Raw genomic sequence first — 21,540 nt, 5'->3', positions numbered from 1 at the left:
AAATGTAACTCACTCAAAGGTAAAGAGGTAAAGTGTAGAGAGTACACAAACCTTTCCACTAAACCAAACAAACACCTAATATCCCACTGAAAGGTAAAGCAGTAAAGTCATGTACGCAGATTTTGCTACTAAACCAAATGAATCCAGTATGATTTTGCTGCTGAACCAAACAAGCCCAGTATGATTTTACAGCAAAACCAAACAACCGTAACATGATTTTGCAGCAAAACCAAACAACCCCAGGATATCACACTAAAAGGTAAAGAGGTAAAGTCCCGTGGAAAAAATGAACATAGACTTTACCACTAAACCAAACGAACCCAATATATCCCACTAAAAGGTAAAGAGGTAAAGTCAGGTGGAAAAAATGTACACAGACTTTATCACTAAACCAGACAAACCCAGGTAAAGGGGTAAAATCTGGATGATAAAGATGTGCAAAGACCTTACCAGTCTTATGCTCTAATGGAAATGTATCAACCAGAAAGCACCTTCTATCAGATGTGGGATCCATATTCATTTCTTGCCACATCAAGCAACAAACACAAAGACACAAGGAACGATGTTCAAAAATTTGGAATTCAAGATTAAATCAATTATGGGCAAATGAATTCAGCATACACAAATTCTAAGACAATCATCTAAATTCAAAAGGTGAAACAAAAGAAAAATAGAACAGGTGAAATGAAAGAAAAAACTGAACAGCCAAGTTAAGAACAACCGCGACTCAAAAAACAGAACTACAACGAAAAAATGATTCAAATCTTAGCAGCTAAGCTTTACACTCAGTCAGAAAACCGGCACCTTCTTCTTTGAGACCCATCTCTTCTTAGCGTTTTCAATTGCTGCTTCTCTAAACTTCTGAAGTTCGCTACACCATTGGCGGTATTGAGCATCAATTGCATCAAGCTCTAGCTTCAAATCTTCGGACACATCTTTCTCACCTTTTTCAAGATTTAGACACGAGGAAGAATCATTAGACATGTTTTTGTTGCAAGAATCATTGGAAGAGGCTCCTGAGCTCTTCATCCAATCACCAGAATATGTAGATGATGAATTGTCTGACCCTTTGCAGCCATGATTCTTTGCTTCTGCCAATTCCTTTCCTAGAACCTTTGCTGATGAAACCAATGCAAATTGCCCATTTTGAGCCATTATAGAACCTTCAGTTGAAGTAGATCCTCCACTAGAATTAGATTTCACAAATGAAGGTTTCCAAGCTGGCACAAATTTCATGATCATATCATCAATCAGCTGTGCTATGACAGCAACATCTTCGTGCAACAGGTCAAGTTGTTCAACCATCTCAAGAGCTATTGAGTGCACAGTATCAATGTCCACATAAAATGTGAATTTAATGTTCCTCACTTGACCTGTTAAAACAAAACAATGGAATTGGAACAAGAAGAGCAATAGAACAAATAATAAAGAACAGGTTTACATAGAAACAAAGTTCTTACCAGTATAATCAGCTATCTTCAAGGATAGCAAGATTGAATTTTCTTGATCCTTCTCCCCTTTCAGTCTGATTTCGTTTCTCTCATTGACACACTGGATTTCAATTGATGGAAAACGGGGGCTGCTATTGTTGCTCCTCACACAGGAGCTACCAGATGACATCTTATTGTCATTACAGTCTATGTCCATGGGACATAAGTTGAGCTTTGGCAGGATGGATTTGGGCTCAGATACACGCTCCTTTGTACTTTCTAAGGCAAGAAATGGATCTTTAAGAAGCTCTCGTGCAGGCAATCTTTGAGACACCGGAACCAAACACTTCTCTATGAATTGCTTGACTTGTGGGTCTTTTACTTTCGAAAGACCAGCGGGCTTTATACCCTGCAACAAGGCAAGACCAAGAACACACATCAACATTGTGGCATAATACAATTCAGACATTTATCAGTTTACAAAAACAGTGTTACAATTACTTCAGCACCACTTCTTATCGATAAGAAGTGAAATAAGTCTTCAGAGTAAAAACACCTCTTCAAAAGAACAGCACTTAAGTAATAGAAGGTAGTTAACGGTCAGGAAACTTACTGAAGTAACCTTCTTATATATTTGTGCTTGATTTCTGCATTCACTATACGGATATTCACAAGTAATTAACTCTAATATACACATGCCAAATGAATATATGTCGACAAGTTCGTTATATTCCTCTTCATAAAGCTCTGGAGCCATGAATTCAGGGGTTCCTGCAATCCAATGAACCGATTCAAGTTCTGCTAGATTATGATTAATCAAAGCTATAACACTTCCAAATGCATCTAAATGAATTACCAATCAAACTTTTGGCAGTGGGACGCAGCATCAGAGTTGCTAATCCCAGATCTCCGATTTTCACTTCTCCGTGATTTCCGTTGACAAATATGTTGTCGCATTTCAAATCTCTATGAATAATAGGCGGGTCATGACTGTGGAGATAAGCCAAGCCTCGAAGGATCTGCCTGGCCCAATTCTTGATAGCCTTCAAATCAACACTCTTATGCTTCTTGCGGTATCTAAATACAAATGCAGATGGTTTAAACTTTATTCCAACGGAATTTAATTACAGGAGTAATAACAGGGACGTACTGTCTCAAACTCCCAGAGGTGAATAATTCGGTGATCATGTTAATGGTTTTCTTCTCATCATCCACCCAAGAAACATATGACTTGATTATGTTCTCATGCTTCAATGTCCTCAATAAGTGAACCTCAGAATAAACCCTCTCCAGATGTTCTGGAGATTGCATAGCATCATCTAATCTCACTTGGTTCCAAGCAATTTCAATTCCTTCAACTTCATCAAATCCCTTATATCTGTCCATACCAAAAAAAGAGCATAAATAAGTATCCATCTTATGTAAAAACAACGATCTCGTATAAGCTTAAATCAGTAAAATAAAGTTATATATACAACTAAAATATACAAATTTAAAAATAGGGAAATAGGGTGCAAGTGCAGAAAGCATACACAGTCTTGAATGCTCCTCTCCCCAGCATTTCATTATACTGAAGAAAAGAAACAGAAAGAACTAAGAAACCAGTAAGAACATGACTAGGGCCAATAAACCAAACAGTAAAATCTATACTAGTTGATATATGTGCAATGCTGATGAAACATCGTATTTTTTAAAAGACCAATGTATATAAATACACTGCAACATAACCATACAAAAATCAATTTAAGCAGAATTATCGTCTTAAGGCTTATTATGTTCCTTCAAATCTAGTGATATCATATGTAAGACTCCGATCTTACTCTGCAGGAGGGGTATCTTTATAATAACAATGCAAGCAACATAGCTATATAAACGTCAGATGATGAATATTTTTTCCCTTAAAGATAACTGTTTCGCAACAGATATTGGAATAGTATACATTGAAGTTTGAACTTACCCGGATGTAACGATCGTTAGGGCATCTTTCTACAGCATCAGCATCCTCAAGCTCTGGTCTTACTTTCGAACTCAGTTTCAATTTCGCAAGCAAATCATTCTCAGGCCCCAATAACCCCACTTCAGAAGCCATTAGTACCAACAATTACAAGGCGACGGATCCGAATAACGTAGAGGACAAAAGAAGCTACGAAGGAAAGAAAAACGAATGGAAACCCTAGAGTTGACAACGTTCAGAAAACGCTTCACAAGCAACGGAAAAAGAATCGATGGATGATCGGATCCTGAAGTAATTTCCAGCAAAACTCATCGGCAATAATGTGTGTGAATTATTCGAAAGAATCAAAATTCTATCGACCGTACGTACTTGTTGTCCAATTACCCTATCCATAACTCGCAATCTTCAGATCCCCAATCATGCATATATACATATGTGACGCAATTGCTTTAAATGCAAGCAAGACGATGGGGGCAAGAATTAAGGGAACCAAAAACCCAGAAACCAAGCCCCCCCTATGAAGGACGGAGAAGCAGGATTTTAGATCGTGTAGCGACTAGTAGGAATCGAAAGGAAGCAATGTTTGAAAATCGGGAGGCAAGCATTGACAGATTTACAAAACCCTAATTACAATCCTACGATGAAACCATCTTTCTAATCTTCAACAAAATAAACCTGCCTTTTCTAAGGAACCAACTTACATAACTAGTCCCTCATCTATTGCACAATCTTCATGTTATATCCAATTACTTTATTTCTTTGTATTTTTGTTTCAAAATAGTTGTTCTTATAACATTTTGGTCATAATTAAACTTAAATCGAGGGACGTAGAAAACAACTTGGCATAAAAGCTTCTTGGAGGGATTTATTTTTTGTAGGTTTCTAATAGAATTCAACTTCAGTTATTATATTATTATTTTTGTTTAATGTATAAAAAGAACATAAAAGTATAAATTTGAATATAAAGACAATACTATTCTTTATTTTTATTAACCTGGATATCCAACCTGTTATGAGAGCTGACTAATCTCAAGACGACTACCTGCTTTGCAGATAGTCCGGAGTCATCGCATTTGTACATTCGTGGTCACAAGAGGATTTTTATTCCTCATTGGATTCAATACTATTCTTTATTACGGTTGTATGTTTTTGCACACGTTACATTTAATGGAGCTCCAGTGACGTCATCATACATCTCGACTAAATTGATGGAAAATGTGATTGTTTTTTACTAATATTGCAAAAAAAATTGTTATTGAAAGAAATCAATGTGTTATTTGATAATGTAGGGATGGTTTTTGTAAATTAAAACCACGCCAAAATTAATTAACCGGATAAAGCTAAAAAGGTACGGTCATAATTTTATGATGATTTTGTGCTTAAACCACCCCATGGTTTAGTCTTATTTTTCAAAAGTGCCTACAAGTTCTTGAAATTAAAATTAACCCTTGATATTCTGTAAAACCTTGCATTTAAGTACGGTCTCAAAAAAATTGACCATGTTTTATTTGGAGATAATAGAAAAATTATATAATTAAACAAAAAAATACAAGTATGAAGATGCACAGATAGGAAAGTAATTCTACAAATCAGAACTCATAAATGTGATTGGTACTCAAAAATTCAGAAAATGTCAAGTAAATAAACATCCAGTAGTAAGACAAACATCTGTTAGATTTTTAACATGGTTGTGAGTGATAAAGAGCAACAGGATAGCAAAACACAAGTAATTACGGTAGTTGAGATAAATATCAGCTATCACCAATAGGTATACTAAAAGAAACAAACCAAACGAATATAATTACAGAGTTGTATTCTATTTCAAACGACAGAGTGTAGCAAAAGGTAACTTGGTTTTAAAAGACAGAAAAACAAAAACCATAAATTCAAAAACGAAGAATGAAAGTAAATAATAGAAGTGTGGTCTTTTTTGTTACATTTAGAAGTAAAAGGGTAATTTATGAAATTGAAGTAAACTTAAAGGGGAGTTTGTGTAACAATACCTTTCTCGTCATCAAAGGAATAGTACATCCGTGATTCGTGGGGGTTTGCGGCGGCGCAAATAGGCCAAAAGCAAATACCATCCAATTCACTTTATTTTATAATGAAACATAAATAAAATAATGTTTTTTTTATTTTATATTTTAATATAAATATAAGTTCTCGAAAACGTAACGTTTCGGGATGTCGTTCGACGAACATGTCATTTCTATAAATAGCAAATTCGTTATGATAATTGAAATGGGTATGTGTTGACGTTCAATATTGACGACTGGATTTGAATTTTGATAGAGAAGTTTGTAGTCGAAATTAATAATCTGATATAATTTTTTTTACACATGTACATTTTTATGAAATATAAAACCAAATCCAAGTATATGAACCAATAAATAAACAAATAAAGTTTTGCAATGTGACGTTTTAAGATGAAATTTCCCACGGTCATGAACAGCGTATTACGATGTTTAAATCTTGCTCTTCTTTTACGATAAACATAACCGCAGATCGAATTGTTGTTAAATTAGAGTTTTCAGTTATACTTAAATTGCTTTGATAACAAGATTGGTAGGGGCGTTAACCGTAGACGTAGGAAAATGGAGATCCCGCTTAAGAGCCATTTTTCAATTTTAAATTATCTTAAAACAAGATTATTGAACGTAAAAACGTTTGCGAGATTGAGAGGTTGAACATTGTTTGACTTGTTTATATAAAACTCGAATGGAAAATTCTTTTTATTTGCATTCTTAAAATAAATAGAAATTGAAAAGGAATTAATTTAAAATTTCATGGGAAAAGGAAAAAAAATATTTTTTTTACAAATATATCCTTATTTATTTTATGATAGAATGTAATTAATGACTATACATGTAATTTTGTAAATATTTTTGATTGTTTTAATTTTTTCCTTTTATTTTCTTCCCATCCCTTCCATTTTTGGAATGAAAATTTTGGAAGGAAAACAAATATTGTTTTATTTCCGTTTCCTCTTTAAAAAAAAGCTTTGAGAACAGAAGATATTTTTTTTCTCTTTCCTACTTTCCTCCCATTTCCCCTCTTTTCCTTCGTAAAACAATACCTGAGAACACAACTCAAGGCCCATCACATGAATGGTTACCCAAGGCTCGGAGACCCGACTGATATTTTGAACATGTTAACCGGTTACACTTTCGGCATAATCGGTCAGGCCTTAACCGGTTAGGTTTGCCCTTGTTATCGTATATGATGCTCTAAGGTCATATCGCATCACAAAACATAAAATGAAAATAAGATTTTAACTGCATATATTTATATTTCAAACACATTCGTATTCTGATTTAAAAATATAACTTAATATTTGAGGTTTTGTTTCGATATGAGAAATTAACAAAAATAGCAATTTCAGCCGAAAAAATTAACCTTTTATCCATTTTCTCCTAAAAATTCTAAAACGCCACTACCTTCACAAGTAAAGTAACAATCAAAAAGTGAAAAGAAAAGAAATTTCTGAACACAAGTCCGCAAGTACAATAACTAAATTTGTAAATTAGTCCGGTTTACCAGTAGTATTAAGTTTCGAGACTAATTTACAGATTTGATCCCTATACTTGCAGACCATGTTCAGAAATTATCCCAGATGCAGGAAGATGAAATACCTAAAACAAACTAGTTAAGGGATATAGCCGTTATCTCATAAAATGAACAAAGCATTCTGTTTGTGGGTCTGGTTTATTTACTAGGTCAATACATATCCAGACTAACACTAATCTGCATAATATTACATCGTTAACAATGAATATTTGATGACAACTTGGTCCTAACCACAGAATTGGTCTTCTTCGCTCATCAAGGTTAGATAGAAGACTTGATTAACGACAAAAACAAAATCCTATACCACGGAAACTGAACTTCTGTTCACCTCTATCATTTCTGCTCCACAAAAAGACTGGCTTGAGGATGTAATCCAACTTCTTTCAGTGTTAAACAGAGTTTCTCCGGACCATACAGAACACGAGGAAAATTGGTGACGAGAGTGTAGCTTCCCATTTCCAAGATACCTGAAGAATCAACAAAGTCGTATAGAGATTGTATTGTTGCACTACAATGGAACCTCCTTCCCTTTCGTTCTCCATTTGGTAGCCGAACCAATACCTACCATCAAGTTCAATACAATTATAAATTTATGAACATCCAAACTCGAGTACATTTTAAAGTCCATGTTTCCAGATTTCTCCTTCAGTAATTTCTCATGGTTTTGGTTTTAGCATGGCCCAACTAGTTTCGAATTGAAGACTTCTTGTTCTTCAACAATCATATTCATATAAAAATAGTCAAGTATCAACTCCAATATGTTCAAAAATCAAAAGCTGTGAATCACTGATTATCCTTTTTGGAAATGATGTTTTGGCCTATTTTTACCATTTAGTTGGCTGCCAGGACATCCTCTTCGTTGGAGTTCCTGTATCTCCCTAAATTTGTCGTTAGCTGCTGGCTATGCTTTTTATGTTCCATAATGATACACACCTCCAGATTTATCCTCAAAAACCAAAATTAGACATATAACAATTTACATTGTCTTCTCTCTCTCCAGATTGGTTGGTGATGAACAAATAATTATCATAACATATCATGTCTTACTTTAAATTTTCATTTCATGGGGTTTCCAAAATCAACAGGAAATAGATTTGAGATTTTTGTTATGTCATACTGGATGTATATTTCAGTATATAAGAGATAAAGGAACAACTTTTCATGCTTAGTAAACCAATATATTTTAATATACTGAAGTCCCTACCATTATAAGGCTTTTTGTTCGCTGGCTATGTAAGTTATTAAGAATTCTCACTGAAGCTATTGCACTTTATTTGAAAGTTATATTTTTCTCAAGAAAAGATTCAGACCTATACAAATAGAACATGTATTAGCATTAAAAATGAAGTTAAGATGACGAGCAGGGAATACCTGTGTAACATCAGGTCCCTTTTCAGGTTCAGGGCCCAAAGAAAGTGATTTTTCCTCACGCAGTTTAATTAATGCAGCTTCTCTTTCAGCAGCTTCACGTGCCGCTCTTTCACGAGCCTCTTCTTCTTCCTTTTGCTTCCTTTCAGCTTCAGCAGCTTCCCTTTCTAGTCGTTCTTGCTCTTCCCTCCTCTGTCGTTCCCTGGCCTGATTCAGCATAAAAATAAAGTTAAGCAGTCAAAGCATATGGTTGTAAACTCCTTCAATCACCATAAACAAAAAGCCTTTTATCCCAAACTAGTTGAAGCCATGCCAAAAACGTACGCAGCAGAACTATGAGGTGAAACCCAATAAACGTCATAAATAGGTGGACCTCAAGACATGAAAAGTGTCCTTCTACACGCTCCAATCTAAGACCATCTCCTTTGGTATTGTCCACTCACTCAAACATCATTCTACTACTTTCCCCCATGTTAATCTTGGCTGACTTCTGCCTCTCCTAAGAAGGCCATCTTTGGCAGCTATAAGGTAAATTATTTATGAGCTTATTGAAAAAATCTCCGTTTGGTTAGCCATAATAGTAACCTTTTGAAAAGTTACTTCCAAGTGGCTTTTAACAATTACATCCCTTATATTTTTCCAATTACTTTCTCAACATGCAATTTTAGGTCACTATACATTGTGGTCTAGTTTATCAGTTAGTTTTTACCAAACATGACTAGTTTATCAGCTAGCTTATCAACCAACAACTACTTTATTAGTCAACAATTAACTTACTAGCTAGTTTGCACCACAAAACCTCTTGGTACTAATCTCCTCAACCAAACTTTTGCATCTCAAGGTCAACGTTGATATTACCGAACCAACTCATACGGTCTTCACTCGGCATATTTTTCGACCAGTGTTGTCATAATTTTCTCCTGTATATCATCGTTTCTCGTACTAACCCTCATTATGAGTCACCTCTTTATCTCCGCATTCACGTATCTGCTATGTTCTTTCACCCAGCCACCCCAATGATACATACACATATGACAGATATATTAAATATATGTAGATTTATGTCTTTTCATCATCTACTCATCATTGGTGCTTATTTGTATCCAGCTCATTTTCCAGCTTTTAAATTTACATCCCCAGCTTAAAAGTGTAAATGAAGGTGTTAACGGCTCCAATGCTTCTCACTTATATGTCCCAGGTTAAAGCAAAGGAAGGGTGAAGTTAAATGCTTCCAGGTAGACGTAAATAGGGACTGTATGTGGCTTTGCTTCAACAAATGCTATTCATCTTGTGGGACCGTTCAGATTCTACTGTTCGGTGTTTAAGCATTTGCAGCTGCATGCTCATTAACTAGGTCCTAACCATCAAATGACAATACAAAAAATAGAATCAGAACATACTTGATCAGCTTCAAGTGCAGCTTGATATGCAGCATCTTGTTCTTCCCTCAGTCGTATGTTATTTCGACGTTCCTCAGCATCAAGCCGTGCTGTTACAAGAACTGGGGCACTTTCTTCAAGAACCCTCTGCAACACTGTAAGCATTTCTTCAGGTGATTTAGGTCCCTCAACCTACAATAAATAAAATAACATACTAATTACACAAATGATATACATTGTTACACTTGTAAAATACAAAAATACATTCACAAAGTTTAAAGATTGGATAGGCTCCAGGAAGGCCATTACATAATATGCATGGATGGAAGAAAATTAGGAGATCTCTACCTTTCACTCCTTGAGGTACTTTGTGTGCAGGAACTTAAATCAATGAATAACACTAGAAATGTAAGTGTCTGAGGATGAAAATCATAAAATAAACAAGACCCAGGCACTATTTAATTTATCTTATGGATGGTACACTAGTGCTAGTCAACAAAGACAGAAATCCCCACAGTATTTTTAGTTACTTGGTGTACCTTGTACCTGTCTGCCTGATAAGACCAATATGCATAACGATGTTGCCTCGCTAATGCATTAGTTTTTACACCTAAAGCCCATGCCAAAGCTTTCAGTCCAATAATAACTTGAGCAAACAACACCTAAAATATTCCAAACACCAATTTCCTAGTAAAAAAGTTATAGTCCAATTTCTATTGTTTAGAGCTATCCCATCTAAAAGATTATCCTCAACCTGTCTTATAACATTGACTGCCATGAACATGATATGTGAACTGTCACATTCTAAACTTTTAGAAAAATGAAAGTCATGCCTATGGTAAACTTATTTGTACATAAGTTAATGACTATTGAGACACAATAGTCTTCTATGTTCACAAGATAAGCAGCAGATACTTGAGGACTGAAGGTTCACAATCACACAAAAGTTAATGGCAGATTTCTAATACCAATAAGAGCACTTAATGATAAGAACAAGCAAAAATATGACATACCTTTGCTTTCCACATTGCTCCGAGTACAATGGTATACATGATAATCCATTAACTCTTGAAATTGCAACTACCCAAATTAGACACAGAGAATCATACTCGTTCAAATTGCATAAAACCAACCATCATATCTATTCAAAATGCTTGATAACTCAAGGTCCTAGTGAACACTGATACACTATATAAGTTAGACTACATCATACGTCAAATTAGGGAAGTCAGCAAGTATATGGCATACAGCTGTTGCTATAAAAGAAAAGCACAAAGAAATTTCAGCTTAAAAGTTTGTTATTCCGTGTTAATTTGATAAACAAGGTACTTCTCATAGAAGAACAATGAATTTCTTGAATCTTGATACACCACTCAACTCAAATTGGTGCATCTATCCTATATTGACATATGAAACACCATTAGTTGGAATAAATGCTGATTTTAGTTTGGGTAAGCACTGGTTTATTCTAATGGTTTAACACTCTTCAAACTCCAAAAAAGAGAACATTTTATTGGTCTACTTAAGAGTCCTAAGATAGGTTAGATACCTGCTGGAGCAAAGCAATTCTCTGATTAGTAGCTGCCATAACAACAGCACAGAAAGGAAACCTGGAAGCCTTCAAGCTGTTACTCATCTTAAACCCTTCACTTGCCCTGATATTTCCACCCCAAACGACAAAGTTCTCATTTACAAACGCTGACAAAACCTCGGAACACAGAGTGTCCTCACAGAAGGATGGTGTATCAGGATGATCTGGCGAGTGCAAGTACACAAATAACAGCTTGAACTCATGCCGCGACCGCTGTAACGCGTCCATAAAACCCTCGRAAACAAAATCCGGATGTCTATCTCCATACTCACCCTCGAACTTGGACACAAAATCCATCGCCTCTGATGCTGCCGTTGACAGAGAAACTAAAGGAGTCGAGGGCGATCCGTCATTACGTCCGGAATTAGTCAACCCGATCATGCTTAGGGAATAAGAGAGAACACCACCAACCGCCCATAAACCAAGCCCAACAGCACCGGAAACTAACCCTAGGCTTCCAGAAACGATGGAAACGGGAAGCGAGATGAGTTTCCATGCTAAACCTGGTGGACCTGCACCCTCGGCGGCAACAAATCCTGATTGTTCAAATCTGTCGGCTGCGATATTGTCGGTAGCGGAAGTGGCGTGATCGGAATCTGATGTTGAAGTAATACTAGAGATAGCTTGTTGAAGGTCCCACCCATGAGCAGAAAGGATCTCGGTGCACAAATCGGCGTCTTGGAGACCTGTAATTGCTTGAAAGTGAGCTAATTTATCAGCCGAACCACTCATCTCTCAGTCTCGTATCTATATAGGTTCAATCAATCTGTATACAAATATAAAGTTTACGAAAGATCAATGAAGAAACGATGGAATTAGGGTTTGAGAAACAAAGAAGAGAAGAGGGATGGTGATTTTCTTGACAAAGGGTTTGGTGTTTTGGGAATTGCTCGAACCCAAATGACGACACAGACACTACCTTTTTAAGTAAAATTATTGAAAACATACCAAAATATCTCCACACCAACAACTATTCAAATCGAGAAAATCTTGGATCTCTCTGCACAATAACTAATTACTTATTTTCTTTTCTAATGTCAGTTCGTAAGTGACTCGTTTTTGGGATTATTTATTTGAAATAATTTATATTTTTTTATAAAAATATTTATCAACTTATTATAAGTTAGAAGGGTTTAACTTTTTCAAAAACTTCTGTAATTGTTTATCCAAACACTCAAAAGTGTTTATTACCGGTACCACACCAGAATAAGTCAATAATTTGTTTTTATAAGCAATCTCAAACACCCCCTAAACACAGGGGCCTTGAAGAAGTTTTAGGAAAATCATTTAATGATCAGACTCGAACAAATAACCTATAAAAGAACCCCAAGGCATAATAATCAATTTTTGGTTCGGGCTTTTATGGTCCGGTTTGAATGATACAAAAGAAAATTCAATGTTTTTAATGACTGAATAGTCTTTGGGGCGAAAACTAGAACTGATATGATATTGGTAATCTAAACCAGTTAGGTTTTGTATTGTTCTATTTATTTTTGTAAAAAGCTAGTTATTGTTTTTGTTTTGGACCTTCAAAAACGGTTTTTGACCGGTCAAGTAGTAGGACTAATCGGGGCCCAAACGGCCATACCACCGATTCTATGATGTCCTTTTTTATCTCGTCTATGGTCCATGTCGTTGAATCTCTGTCTTTCTATAAGGCATGAGTTTTATCTCATAGGGAGCAAAGATGATCAGTGTAATACGTAATAAATTTAAGAGCATCTCCAATGGCTTTGTTATTTTAGAATTTTTGATGATTTGGAAAAAGTTTTTTTTAAGTATATAATATTTATATACGTCAAATGCAACAAATAAACTTATATACTATTCTCATCTATGGTGAAGTTTGAACTCCTAATCTCCTAGGTCAACTGCTACGAAACCACTAGGCCAAAAACTCTTTGGTATGATTTGAAAAAAGTTTGTCCAATAGTTATGCTAAACCATCCTCTGAAATAGAGAAAGAATGAAGAAATCCCTAAATATGAACATATAAGGTCAGGTTAAGGGGAAACCGCAAAAAAATGAACAACTGAGTAATATCCTGGTAACCTTTTATCTGGATGGTATGTACACATATGCATACAAGTAATTTGTAAGCAATTTGACCAGTATGCACTTATGCATAACATGCATAAAAATCAAGAAACAACTTAAATTACTTGTATGTACATGTGTATACCCATGCAGGTGAATGATTACTAAGTATTTTTTTCCATATATATATATATGTGTGTGTGTGTGGAGGTTCAAACGACAATACTCATGTTTTACGAGAATGTGAGAACATTTATGGGCCTCAAAATTATTTAACCCATAATTAAAATTTAAAGAAAATAAATTATTTAATTAAGGATAATCATGTTATTTCGTATTGATCTGTAATTTTGGTGACATCCTTGTCTCTATAATCACTGACATCCTTATCTCTATAATCACATACAGATAATATGTTACCTGATATCAAATAACTATCACATTATCATCACAGCAAAATCACATAATTAACAAACAGAACGATGAATGTAGACGTGATCATCGTTGGTTTTCGATTATCACAACATTATCACATCGCTATCACAACAAAAATCATATAATTATTAAATGATTATCACATCAAAATCAAATCATAAAAAATCTTCAACTTATCAAATCATTATCACATTATTATCATTTATCATGACAAAATCATCTAATTATCACAATATTATCATATCATTATCGACAACAGACGCATCAACAACAAAAAAATCTCTGATGATAATAACAAAGTTTAAGAGATAAGGATAAATCTAAGATAATAGAAAATTATGGATAAATACTAATTTATTTTTATTTATTCTAATTTTTGTTATATGTTAATTAATTTGGAGGCCAATAAGTGTTTTCGCATTTTCATAGAATTAGGGTATTCTCGTTTGAACCTTTCCCTATATATATATAGACATGTCTGTTGGAAATGCTCTAAAACATCATTTTGATATTTTTGTAACGACGCTTTTGGTATACGGGATGATATTGGACATGACATAACAAAAAATTGTTATCTCATATTTGTTGGGACAACTAATGGGCCGTTTATCCAAATGCTTACTCGGTAAGTGTTTACCAATAGGAATCAACATTATAATTTATTTTTATCGGATAAGATTGTAGTACATCAAAACAGTATCCTATGCAACAATTTACTCGGTAAGAGCTTACCCTGGATAAGAGTCGTCATCCTCATTTACCGGGTAAGACTCTCCATCATAATTATCGCTCTTACCAGGTAATATTCTTGGCCCTTGCTATGTTAATCCGGTGAGAAAAATTGTTCGGTAAGCACTTACCGGGTAAACATTTAATAAACGGCTCCTAAGTTAGAATTGGACTCGGTGGAATATTTTTTTTCTCTATCCCACTAGAATAGGTGGAACATAATTGAAAAAACTGTATTATTCATGTTAAATTAAAATTTTAAAACCTTCTACAATTCTTTTATCTACATATCTCACTCTCATCGGCAAACCCAATCCAGTTCAATATTTGTTTGTTTTCTCGATAATTTATTTGTATCGATAAGATATGGAGGCGACAGAAAGGATTTTAAAATCCAAACTCTCTTTGAACCAAATACACGACTGAAATATAATTTATATTCAAATGTTAGCAGATCCTGCAAATCAAACAAATTCTAAGGGAGCATTTGGTTTAATGGAATAATTTTGAGGGGTTTGAAATTGAATGAAATTGGATTTGAAAGAATTTTGAATCTGAGCGTGTTTGTTTTGTAGTACTAGAAGGATGCTCATGCAATGCATCGAGACACATTTTGATTTCAATGTTTCGTTTTATTTTTTTATCGATGTATATAATACGATTTTATGTGGTAGCGATAATGTTTTTATTTTTAAATAAAATATAAATTTGAAAATATCATATAAAATTTGCAAAAAAAAATTAATATTAGTATCAAATTAACTATTTACAAGTTTTTATTTGTGTATTTTTTTTAATTCAAATTTTTTGTTATAATTTAATTTATCGTAACAAAGTAACTTAATTTAGGTTTAATAATATTTTTTTATAAATATAATAATTAAGTATTTTGTTAGAGCTCAATAATTATCCCAATTATATTTTATATTTTAAAATAATATGTTTATCCTCTATTTGATTATGTTTACCCGCACTTAGTTACACAAATTCAAACATAAGACTTTTATAAGTTGTACTTATGCATAATTTATTTACAATCTTGAATTTCAAGTAATATGCATCAATAAACAGTATTTCATATATAAAAAATTATTTTTTAGAGTTTTTGTCAAATGTTTTATAATATAGTATAGATTTGAATTGAAATTGAATTCCAATTTTTTGTAAATAATTTATAAAAACATATTATAAATAATTATAAAAATAATTAAATTAATTTTTTTGTTAACGATTTTTATAAAATAAATGCTTTCAACGTATTTTAAAATATTATTACACACAAATCCTATGAAATCCCGTAAAATACCAAGAAGTTCCATGAAATTCCTAAATTCCATGGTTGTGGGATTTTTATGAAATCCTGGGATTCCAGACCCAAACAATCTTTCAAACGAAACAGAGATTGAAATAAAATTGAATTATAAATCCCACCAAATCCTATCCAATCTTATAAACAAAACGAGACCTAAAAGAATGTTTACATATGCTTATGATATAATCGTTCAACGGCACAAACAAACCAAAGGCGCAACACGTACGCTTGTCGACAATAATTTTAGTTACAACTCCATTCACTTGATCATTTAGATTACTCTTCAAAGGTCCCTAAATAAGATAATAAAGGCTCAGCTAGTCTAAGGGGCGGGGCCGTTTACCAAACGCTTATCCAGGTAAGCACTTACCAAGTCACATTAGCTTACCAGATGAATATGATAAGGACCAAAAATCTTACCCAGTAAGAGCGAAACAAGACGACTCTTACTGCTCACTTACCACGGTAAGCGCTTACAGGGCAAATTACAGGGCAAATTGTTGTATACGACTATTTTTTGATGGACTAAAATCTTGTCCGGTAAGTAACTGATAGTGTTGAATTTTATTGATAAACGCTTACCAGATAAGTGTTTGGTAAACAACCCCTAAGTCAAATTCATGTGGGATTCCAACATGCCCCTTGCAAAGGTTAGACACAAATTGTCAAGCCCCTCGAATGGTAGAACGTCACACCCTTTCTTACATGATAGTTTTAGTTTTAACTCCAAATCAAATATTTCTTCTTTCAACCTGCAAAATTGGGCAAAAATAAAACCACCACCACGGTGGCTTACTGGACCTCTTCGATTATAACCTTCCCCTTCGTTTCAGCCTTCTTCCGGCCTCTCCCACCACCATTTCCATTGCCACCTATGTAATCCATGGCGGCTTTCTTCTCGGCCACCACCAAGGCCGCCAACGATGACCAAGCCTCTGGTGGCTGTTCATGCACCCAACACATCAAAAAATAAACCTTCCGCTCACCAGACGTAAGTTTCCGCTTTACTTCCGTTCGCTTCATGTTTCGTCCCTTATCGAGATTCACTTCTCTCATACCACTTTTAATCATCCTACGCAGATCACAAAGCCCACAAACCAAACCATCACCTCCAAGAGACAATAAGCTCACAATATCATCAAGAAGCCCCAACCCGAACCGTGACCCACCCATGTGCCTGAAAGCCGGAGAGCAAGTTTGTTCCAAACAGTTAGACAGGGCTTCGGACACCGTTTCTGGTTGACCACCTTGACCCAAAACGAATGAAATGGTCAAAACCACCATGACCGACCCCATTGGATCTGATTCCCAATCTCCATTGTATAGCCGAAGGGTGAAACAGTAGCTATATAATATGTCGACAAGATGAACAGCTAAAAGCGGGGATGGTTCAGTTGAGCTGAGCTTGTTGATTGGAGCCAATGCGTTTTCAGGACCTGGTGGAACCTCGTGGGCATGGGGTGAGGAGTCGGGTTCCTGTTTTGTTATAGGTTGAACACGTTGGGTTCCTTCCCGGCTGAGAGATATTGTTCTAGCGGAGGGCTTTAACCACCATGGTTCCCATGGTTCAATCAATTTGCTTAGCTCTCCAGAAGCCACGGCTCTTTGAAAATGTTTCTTTTCTTCGCTGGATAAATCATCAAAGCTGATTTCAAGTCCTACAAATGCAAATAAGTTCACATACTTCCTCGGGTAAAAACCAAACGTACCCATTAGATCCAACACAGAGCAGAGAAGTTGTTTCTGTGAAAAAAACTAGACAAAATATAAAAAGAAACGATCTGCAAACATACCGGACATGATCTTTTGAATGGTCTCCTCGGACAAAGCTGACTCCGCCAAACCTAAAATCACAAACAATCCAGTGATAAAACCAAACCAAACCAAACCAAACCAAACGAGTACAGTATATCCCACTCGAAATTGGGATCTGAAACAATCTAGTAAATATAAACTTCTAAAATCTGGTACGAAGGATTTCCATCCACTGGCACAGCTTCAAGTCTTAATTGCAAGAACATAATAAGTAGTGACAATAATTTCTTTTAGAAGCAAAAGGGGAAAGTTGAAGCAAGAGATTCAAATTCAAATCAAGAAAGATGCAACAAATTTTGTCCTGCCTTTTAGCGAAACACCCTAATTAATAACTTACCATCATCGTCCAAGTTATCAGTCTCTTCCTCTGAATGAAATCGTTTCAGTATGTCCAGCATTTTCTGCTTAGTGTCATCACCAGGTTCCAGTTGCTGCATCTCCCCCATCACATTATCTCTCATAAACGATTCTGTGCATCGGAGACTGTGTGACTGCGACGATTAAACAAAACCATACGAACAGAAACTTTAGGATTCCAATACCATAATGAAATTGAAAACACAAAAAACAATATCAGCTTAATGAGCGATCCAATTCTCCATAAGCAAGGAAGAATGATTGCTTATAACCGATACTCTGAACCAAACCAAACCAAACCAACCCAACCCAATATATCTCACCCGAAAGTAGGGTCTGAGAGTGGGAAGTAGGTAGACTTTTCCTCTACCCCACATAGCAAAGCCAGAGCGGCTGATTCTGAGAAGACCCCTGGATTGATATTACCAGTACTCTCTCAACGCATAACCTAGTGCCCACTTTTCTTAAGAAAGCCAAAACTTGTATAACGGAATCCAAATTTCACATCTATGTTTTTAAGTTTAGAGTTGGAAAATTGTTCCATGTAATTATCATTTTTTTCTTTATGACCAAACGAATTCTAATGGATATGAATCTAAAAGGTACCTCCTTTCGCATTTAAGAATTCAATTGGTGTATCTTTGTTTTGGATGGAAATGTAGAACAAACACAATTCTCAAAGTGGACACCAGTTTGTGTAAAACAAGGAGAGTAAAGATAAGATTACCTTGTAACATGGAAGCGAACAATAACGGGTATTACATCTAGGGCATGTATATTGCGAAAATTGTTTTTGGCATCTGCATGTAAACACAAGAATATCACTAACAATCATAAATTCCATTTGATGGAGTTGCAAAATAAAATACGTATTGAAAACATGCAGATACAGTATAAAATTGAATTAGAAGGGTTTGAAGAACATACACACGACAGATAGTACGGGATGGAGGATCTAGTGGGGATGAACTGGTTGTTGCTTCGGAAGTAATGATTGAATCCGCCATTATTGCACTTCCTGGCAGACAAAAAACCAATCAAGAAGTTAATCACAGAGCAAGATTCAATTTTTCACGAACTTTACAAAACTTTGTCATGGGCTGAATTAGTTTACCAATTAGGACAACATATAACACAAATTTGAAGTGAAGAACAGAAAAGCAAGAATCCACACACACAAATGTACATAATACATATGCAGATTTCCTTGATAGCTCCTTGGTCTTGGTACTGATTATCATCAACATATCATCTATGAACATGCAGATACTGCTTGACAAAAGGTCATCAACTCACCATCGCTAAGACCCCAATTGCAAGTTGAATCATTTGATTCAATAAGAAAAGGAAGTCGGTGTGCAGTTCCCTTAGCACCAATCATTGTAATTCAGTTCATATGTTTACTTATTCAAGCATTCAACTTCAGCAATATTCTTACAACTGTCCAAACATATCTACACCGAAATAGATTATGTATCATCCCCAAATTAAATTTAACGACAAGTTAACTTGTATGATCAAAGAAATAAATTTGACTTCTATAATCAACAATCACGCAAGTTCGATGAAAACAGCTTATTAACATCACAAAAACTTTCACGATTACATGTACACCACATACTTCAAAGAAACATATACTTGCAACATTTGATTTCTTATGAAACTTTGAGATCAAAAGAGTTATGTTTGTCACAGCCTGTGGTGTGGCTTCAGTCCCACAAGATCAAGTTGCAAATGAATATGCAATTGAGAAAGAAATCTAACCCATTTGCCACTTCAAAGAAAAGACCCAACAGAACAAAAGCAATCAAACTTAACTTGTATATACAAAAAACGTATAAATGTGGTTGGTGTTTAAGTTGCAAAGAAATTTATATCAATCTTGCACCAGAAAAGTGCAAGTCCTTGACCTCAACAGTCAAAATATAATTTACCCATATCAGTAACAACTCCCAGTGACACTACAGCACACACAGACAATAACACAAACACTTGATGGGTGTGAAAGTAAAACAAAAACTAACCTACAAGAAGACAGGATATGGTGCAAGGATGGAGAAGCAGTATTGAATTTCAACAGATAATGTCATTACAGACTATGAAAAATAAGAGAACATGGGCGAAGGTTTACCTATTACTCAAGAAAGCAGAACAGGATGAGGGTGCGACGATGAAATCAGATACGAGAGCCAAGAGAGCAGCAATGAAGACGATAGGAAGGCAATCGTGAAACAAACTAGCCCCTGAATGATGCGGACATAACCTGGTAAATGAACCATTCAGACATGATTCGAGCATATGTGAGGGTTCTCGATTAATCAAGAAACATTCAGATGAGAAAACCCCAAAAGGGCAAAACCCTTCTTTGAAATTTAATTTTTGCTTCACCCCTTGTATTTTTAAGTCATTTTCATTTTAAGCCCGTAAGTTTATGTTATTATAAAATGTACCCTGTATTTTAAGTAGTTGAAAATCTTTTAAGTTGAAATTTATTTCCAAGATTTTTGTCAAGGTGTACTTTTAAAGTAAATCAAAAGGCCTGTAAAATCATTCGATGTGTTTTTAACCGAATCCCATTGTTTTGTAGCATTTTTTTTAAAGTTTTTTGGTTGATTTCGACTTTCGAGTGACATTTTGAGGGTTTTTTTGTTGACTTTTCTTGTATTTTCTAATATCCCGAAGCAGCCCTCAAATTTTAACGTATACATCTTCTGTACCCTTAAAAAAATCTAAATACGAAAAATTAATTGAGTGAGAACCCGATCGGGCCTTCATAGATCCCCCATTTGTGGAGCTCCGTTTCATCTCCTGCTTGTTTGAATTAAGTATACTAGTGTGTTTTCTCAATGCCTCCTTCTATCCTTGAGTGGGCTCTTTTACGCCTCCATGGGCAAGTATGTCGGGCTTGAATCAGGCTTTTCCAGGCTTGGGACAACAGGTTTTTTCAGCATGGGCCTCAGGCAAGAAATTCGACTCATCAAGCTTTGAGGTCTGGCTTAGGTTTAAAGGGATCAGGTTCGAACTTTTTTGTGTATCTCTATAAATCAACATCAATGTATTATTTTTAATTTTCAATACTATGATTTAACTGAAAATGATTCAAATAGTAAGAATCTCAGGAGCCGTTTGATTGGTTATTCATTAAGTTTTGTATGTATAAAGCTAACTGTGTTGATTAAAATATGTCTTTGTCATATATGGAAGGATTTTTTAACTTGGAAGGTCTTTTTCATATATGAAGAATTTTTTAACGGAGGAGCAGATTTGAAAAAAACTTGGATTTTTACGTAAAACTTACCTTAAAAGCTTATCGAATAAGTTACTTTCAATATCATTTACTAATCAATCATATATAGCTAATTGATAAGCTACGAGTCCTGTTAAGCTCATTAAGCTGTTAACGACGGGCCTTCACGGGTTAAAAAGAAAAGGAAAACTTATGGAACATTAACCAAACCTCAGATAGAAATAATCACAAAGGTGGCTGTCAGCCTACAAACTACATATGTTGTATCTGTTTGGTTTCCAAATATGAACATACCATGGAAACTTCTGGCAAGAAAATT

General features: G+C 35.0%; 3 protein-coding genes across 5 annotated transcripts; all 3 read right to left on the bottom strand.

Annotated features, from left to right (window-relative positions):
- Positions 1-565: 565 nt before the first annotated feature.
- Positions 566-4,000, bottom strand: LOC112520700 (probable serine/threonine-protein kinase WNK10). 2 transcript variants are annotated; one of them, XM_025129171.1, is made up of 7 exons: positions 3,388-4,000; positions 2,963-3,000; positions 2,581-2,808; positions 2,287-2,507; positions 2,044-2,201; positions 1,461-1,839; positions 566-1,373 (listed from the first exon to the last, which is right to left on the bottom strand). In XM_025129171.1, exons 1-7 carry the CDS (start codon positions 3,517-3,519, stop codon positions 790-792), a joined length of 1,740 nt encoding a protein of 579 aa, XP_024984939.1. In that variant the 5' UTR covers positions 3,520-4,000; the 3' UTR covers positions 566-789. The 2 variants fall into 2 exon arrangements, with proteins under 2 accessions (XP_024984939.1, XP_024984940.1); XM_025129172.1 differs by lacking the exon at positions 2,963-3,000 and having other exon boundaries at positions 3,388-3,462.
- Positions 4,001-7,034: 3,034 nt separating this feature from the next.
- On the bottom strand, positions 7,035-12,181 carry LOC112521189 (plant UBX domain-containing protein 10-like). The gene is made up of 4 exons (XM_025129901.1): positions 11,248-12,181; positions 9,720-9,890; positions 8,323-8,526; positions 7,035-7,512 (listed from the first exon to the last, which is right to left on the bottom strand). Exons 1-4 carry the CDS (start codon positions 12,019-12,021, stop codon positions 7,285-7,287), a joined length of 1,377 nt encoding a protein of 458 aa, XP_024985669.1. The 5' UTR covers positions 12,022-12,181; the 3' UTR covers positions 7,035-7,284.
- A 4,225-nt stretch (positions 12,182-16,406) lies between these two features.
- LOC112522086 (zinc finger HIT domain-containing protein 2) lies at positions 16,407-20,199 on the bottom strand. Of its 2 annotated transcripts, XM_025131157.1 has the most exons (6): positions 20,106-20,199; positions 18,902-18,992; positions 18,702-18,774; positions 17,955-18,108; positions 17,596-17,646; positions 16,407-17,460 (listed from the first exon to the last, which is right to left on the bottom strand). In XM_025131157.1, exons 2-6 carry the CDS (start codon positions 18,979-18,981, stop codon positions 16,595-16,597), a joined length of 1,224 nt encoding a protein of 407 aa, XP_024986925.1. In that variant the 5' UTR covers positions 18,982-18,992; positions 20,106-20,199; the 3' UTR covers positions 16,407-16,594. The 2 variants fall into 2 exon arrangements, with proteins under 2 accessions (XP_024986925.1, XP_024986926.1); XM_025131158.1 differs by lacking the exons at positions 18,702-18,774; positions 20,106-20,199 and having other exon boundaries at positions 18,902-18,936.
- Between the last annotated feature and the right edge of the window lie 1,341 nt (positions 20,200-21,540).

Source organism: Cynara cardunculus (genome assembly GCF_001531365.2).
Source record: "Cynara cardunculus var. scolymus isolate 2C chromosome LG 11, CcrdV1, whole genome shotgun sequence".
Classification (NCBI taxonomy): Eukaryota; Viridiplantae; Streptophyta; class Magnoliopsida; order Asterales; family Asteraceae; genus Cynara; species Cynara cardunculus.
Note: the sequence above shows the minus strand (reverse complement) of the source record. Positions and strands in the feature narration are given on the sequence as shown.

What these genes read in the sequence shown, in the direction of transcription:
- LOC112520700 (XM_025129171.1), bottom strand. Translation starts at nt 3,519, where the DNA reads ATGGCTTCTGAAGTGGGGTTATTGGGGCCTGAGAATGATTTGCTTGCG. An exon ending in ACCTCTGGGAGTTTGAGACA is followed by an intron (nt 2,508 to 2,580) that starts GTACGTCCCTGT and finishes ATTTGTATTTAG; the next exon opens with ATACCGCAAGAAGCATAAGA. An exon ending in CACTGCCAAAAGTTTGATTG is followed by an intron (nt 2,202 to 2,286) that starts GTAATTCATTTA and finishes ATTGGATTGCAG; the next exon opens with GAACCCCTGAATTCATGGCT.
- LOC112522086 (XM_025131157.1), bottom strand. Translation starts at nt 18,981, where the DNA reads ATGGCGGATTCAATCATTACTTCCGAAGCAACAACCAGTTCATCCCCA. An exon ending in GTTCGCTTCCATGTTACAAG is followed by an intron (nt 18,109 to 18,701) that starts GTAATCTTATCT and finishes TAATCGTCGCAG; the next exon opens with TCACACAGTCTCCGATGCAC. An exon ending in TGATAACTTGGACGATGATG is followed by an intron (nt 17,647 to 17,954) that starts GTAAGTTATTAA and finishes TTGTGATTTTAG; the next exon opens with GTTTGGCGGAGTCAGCTTTG.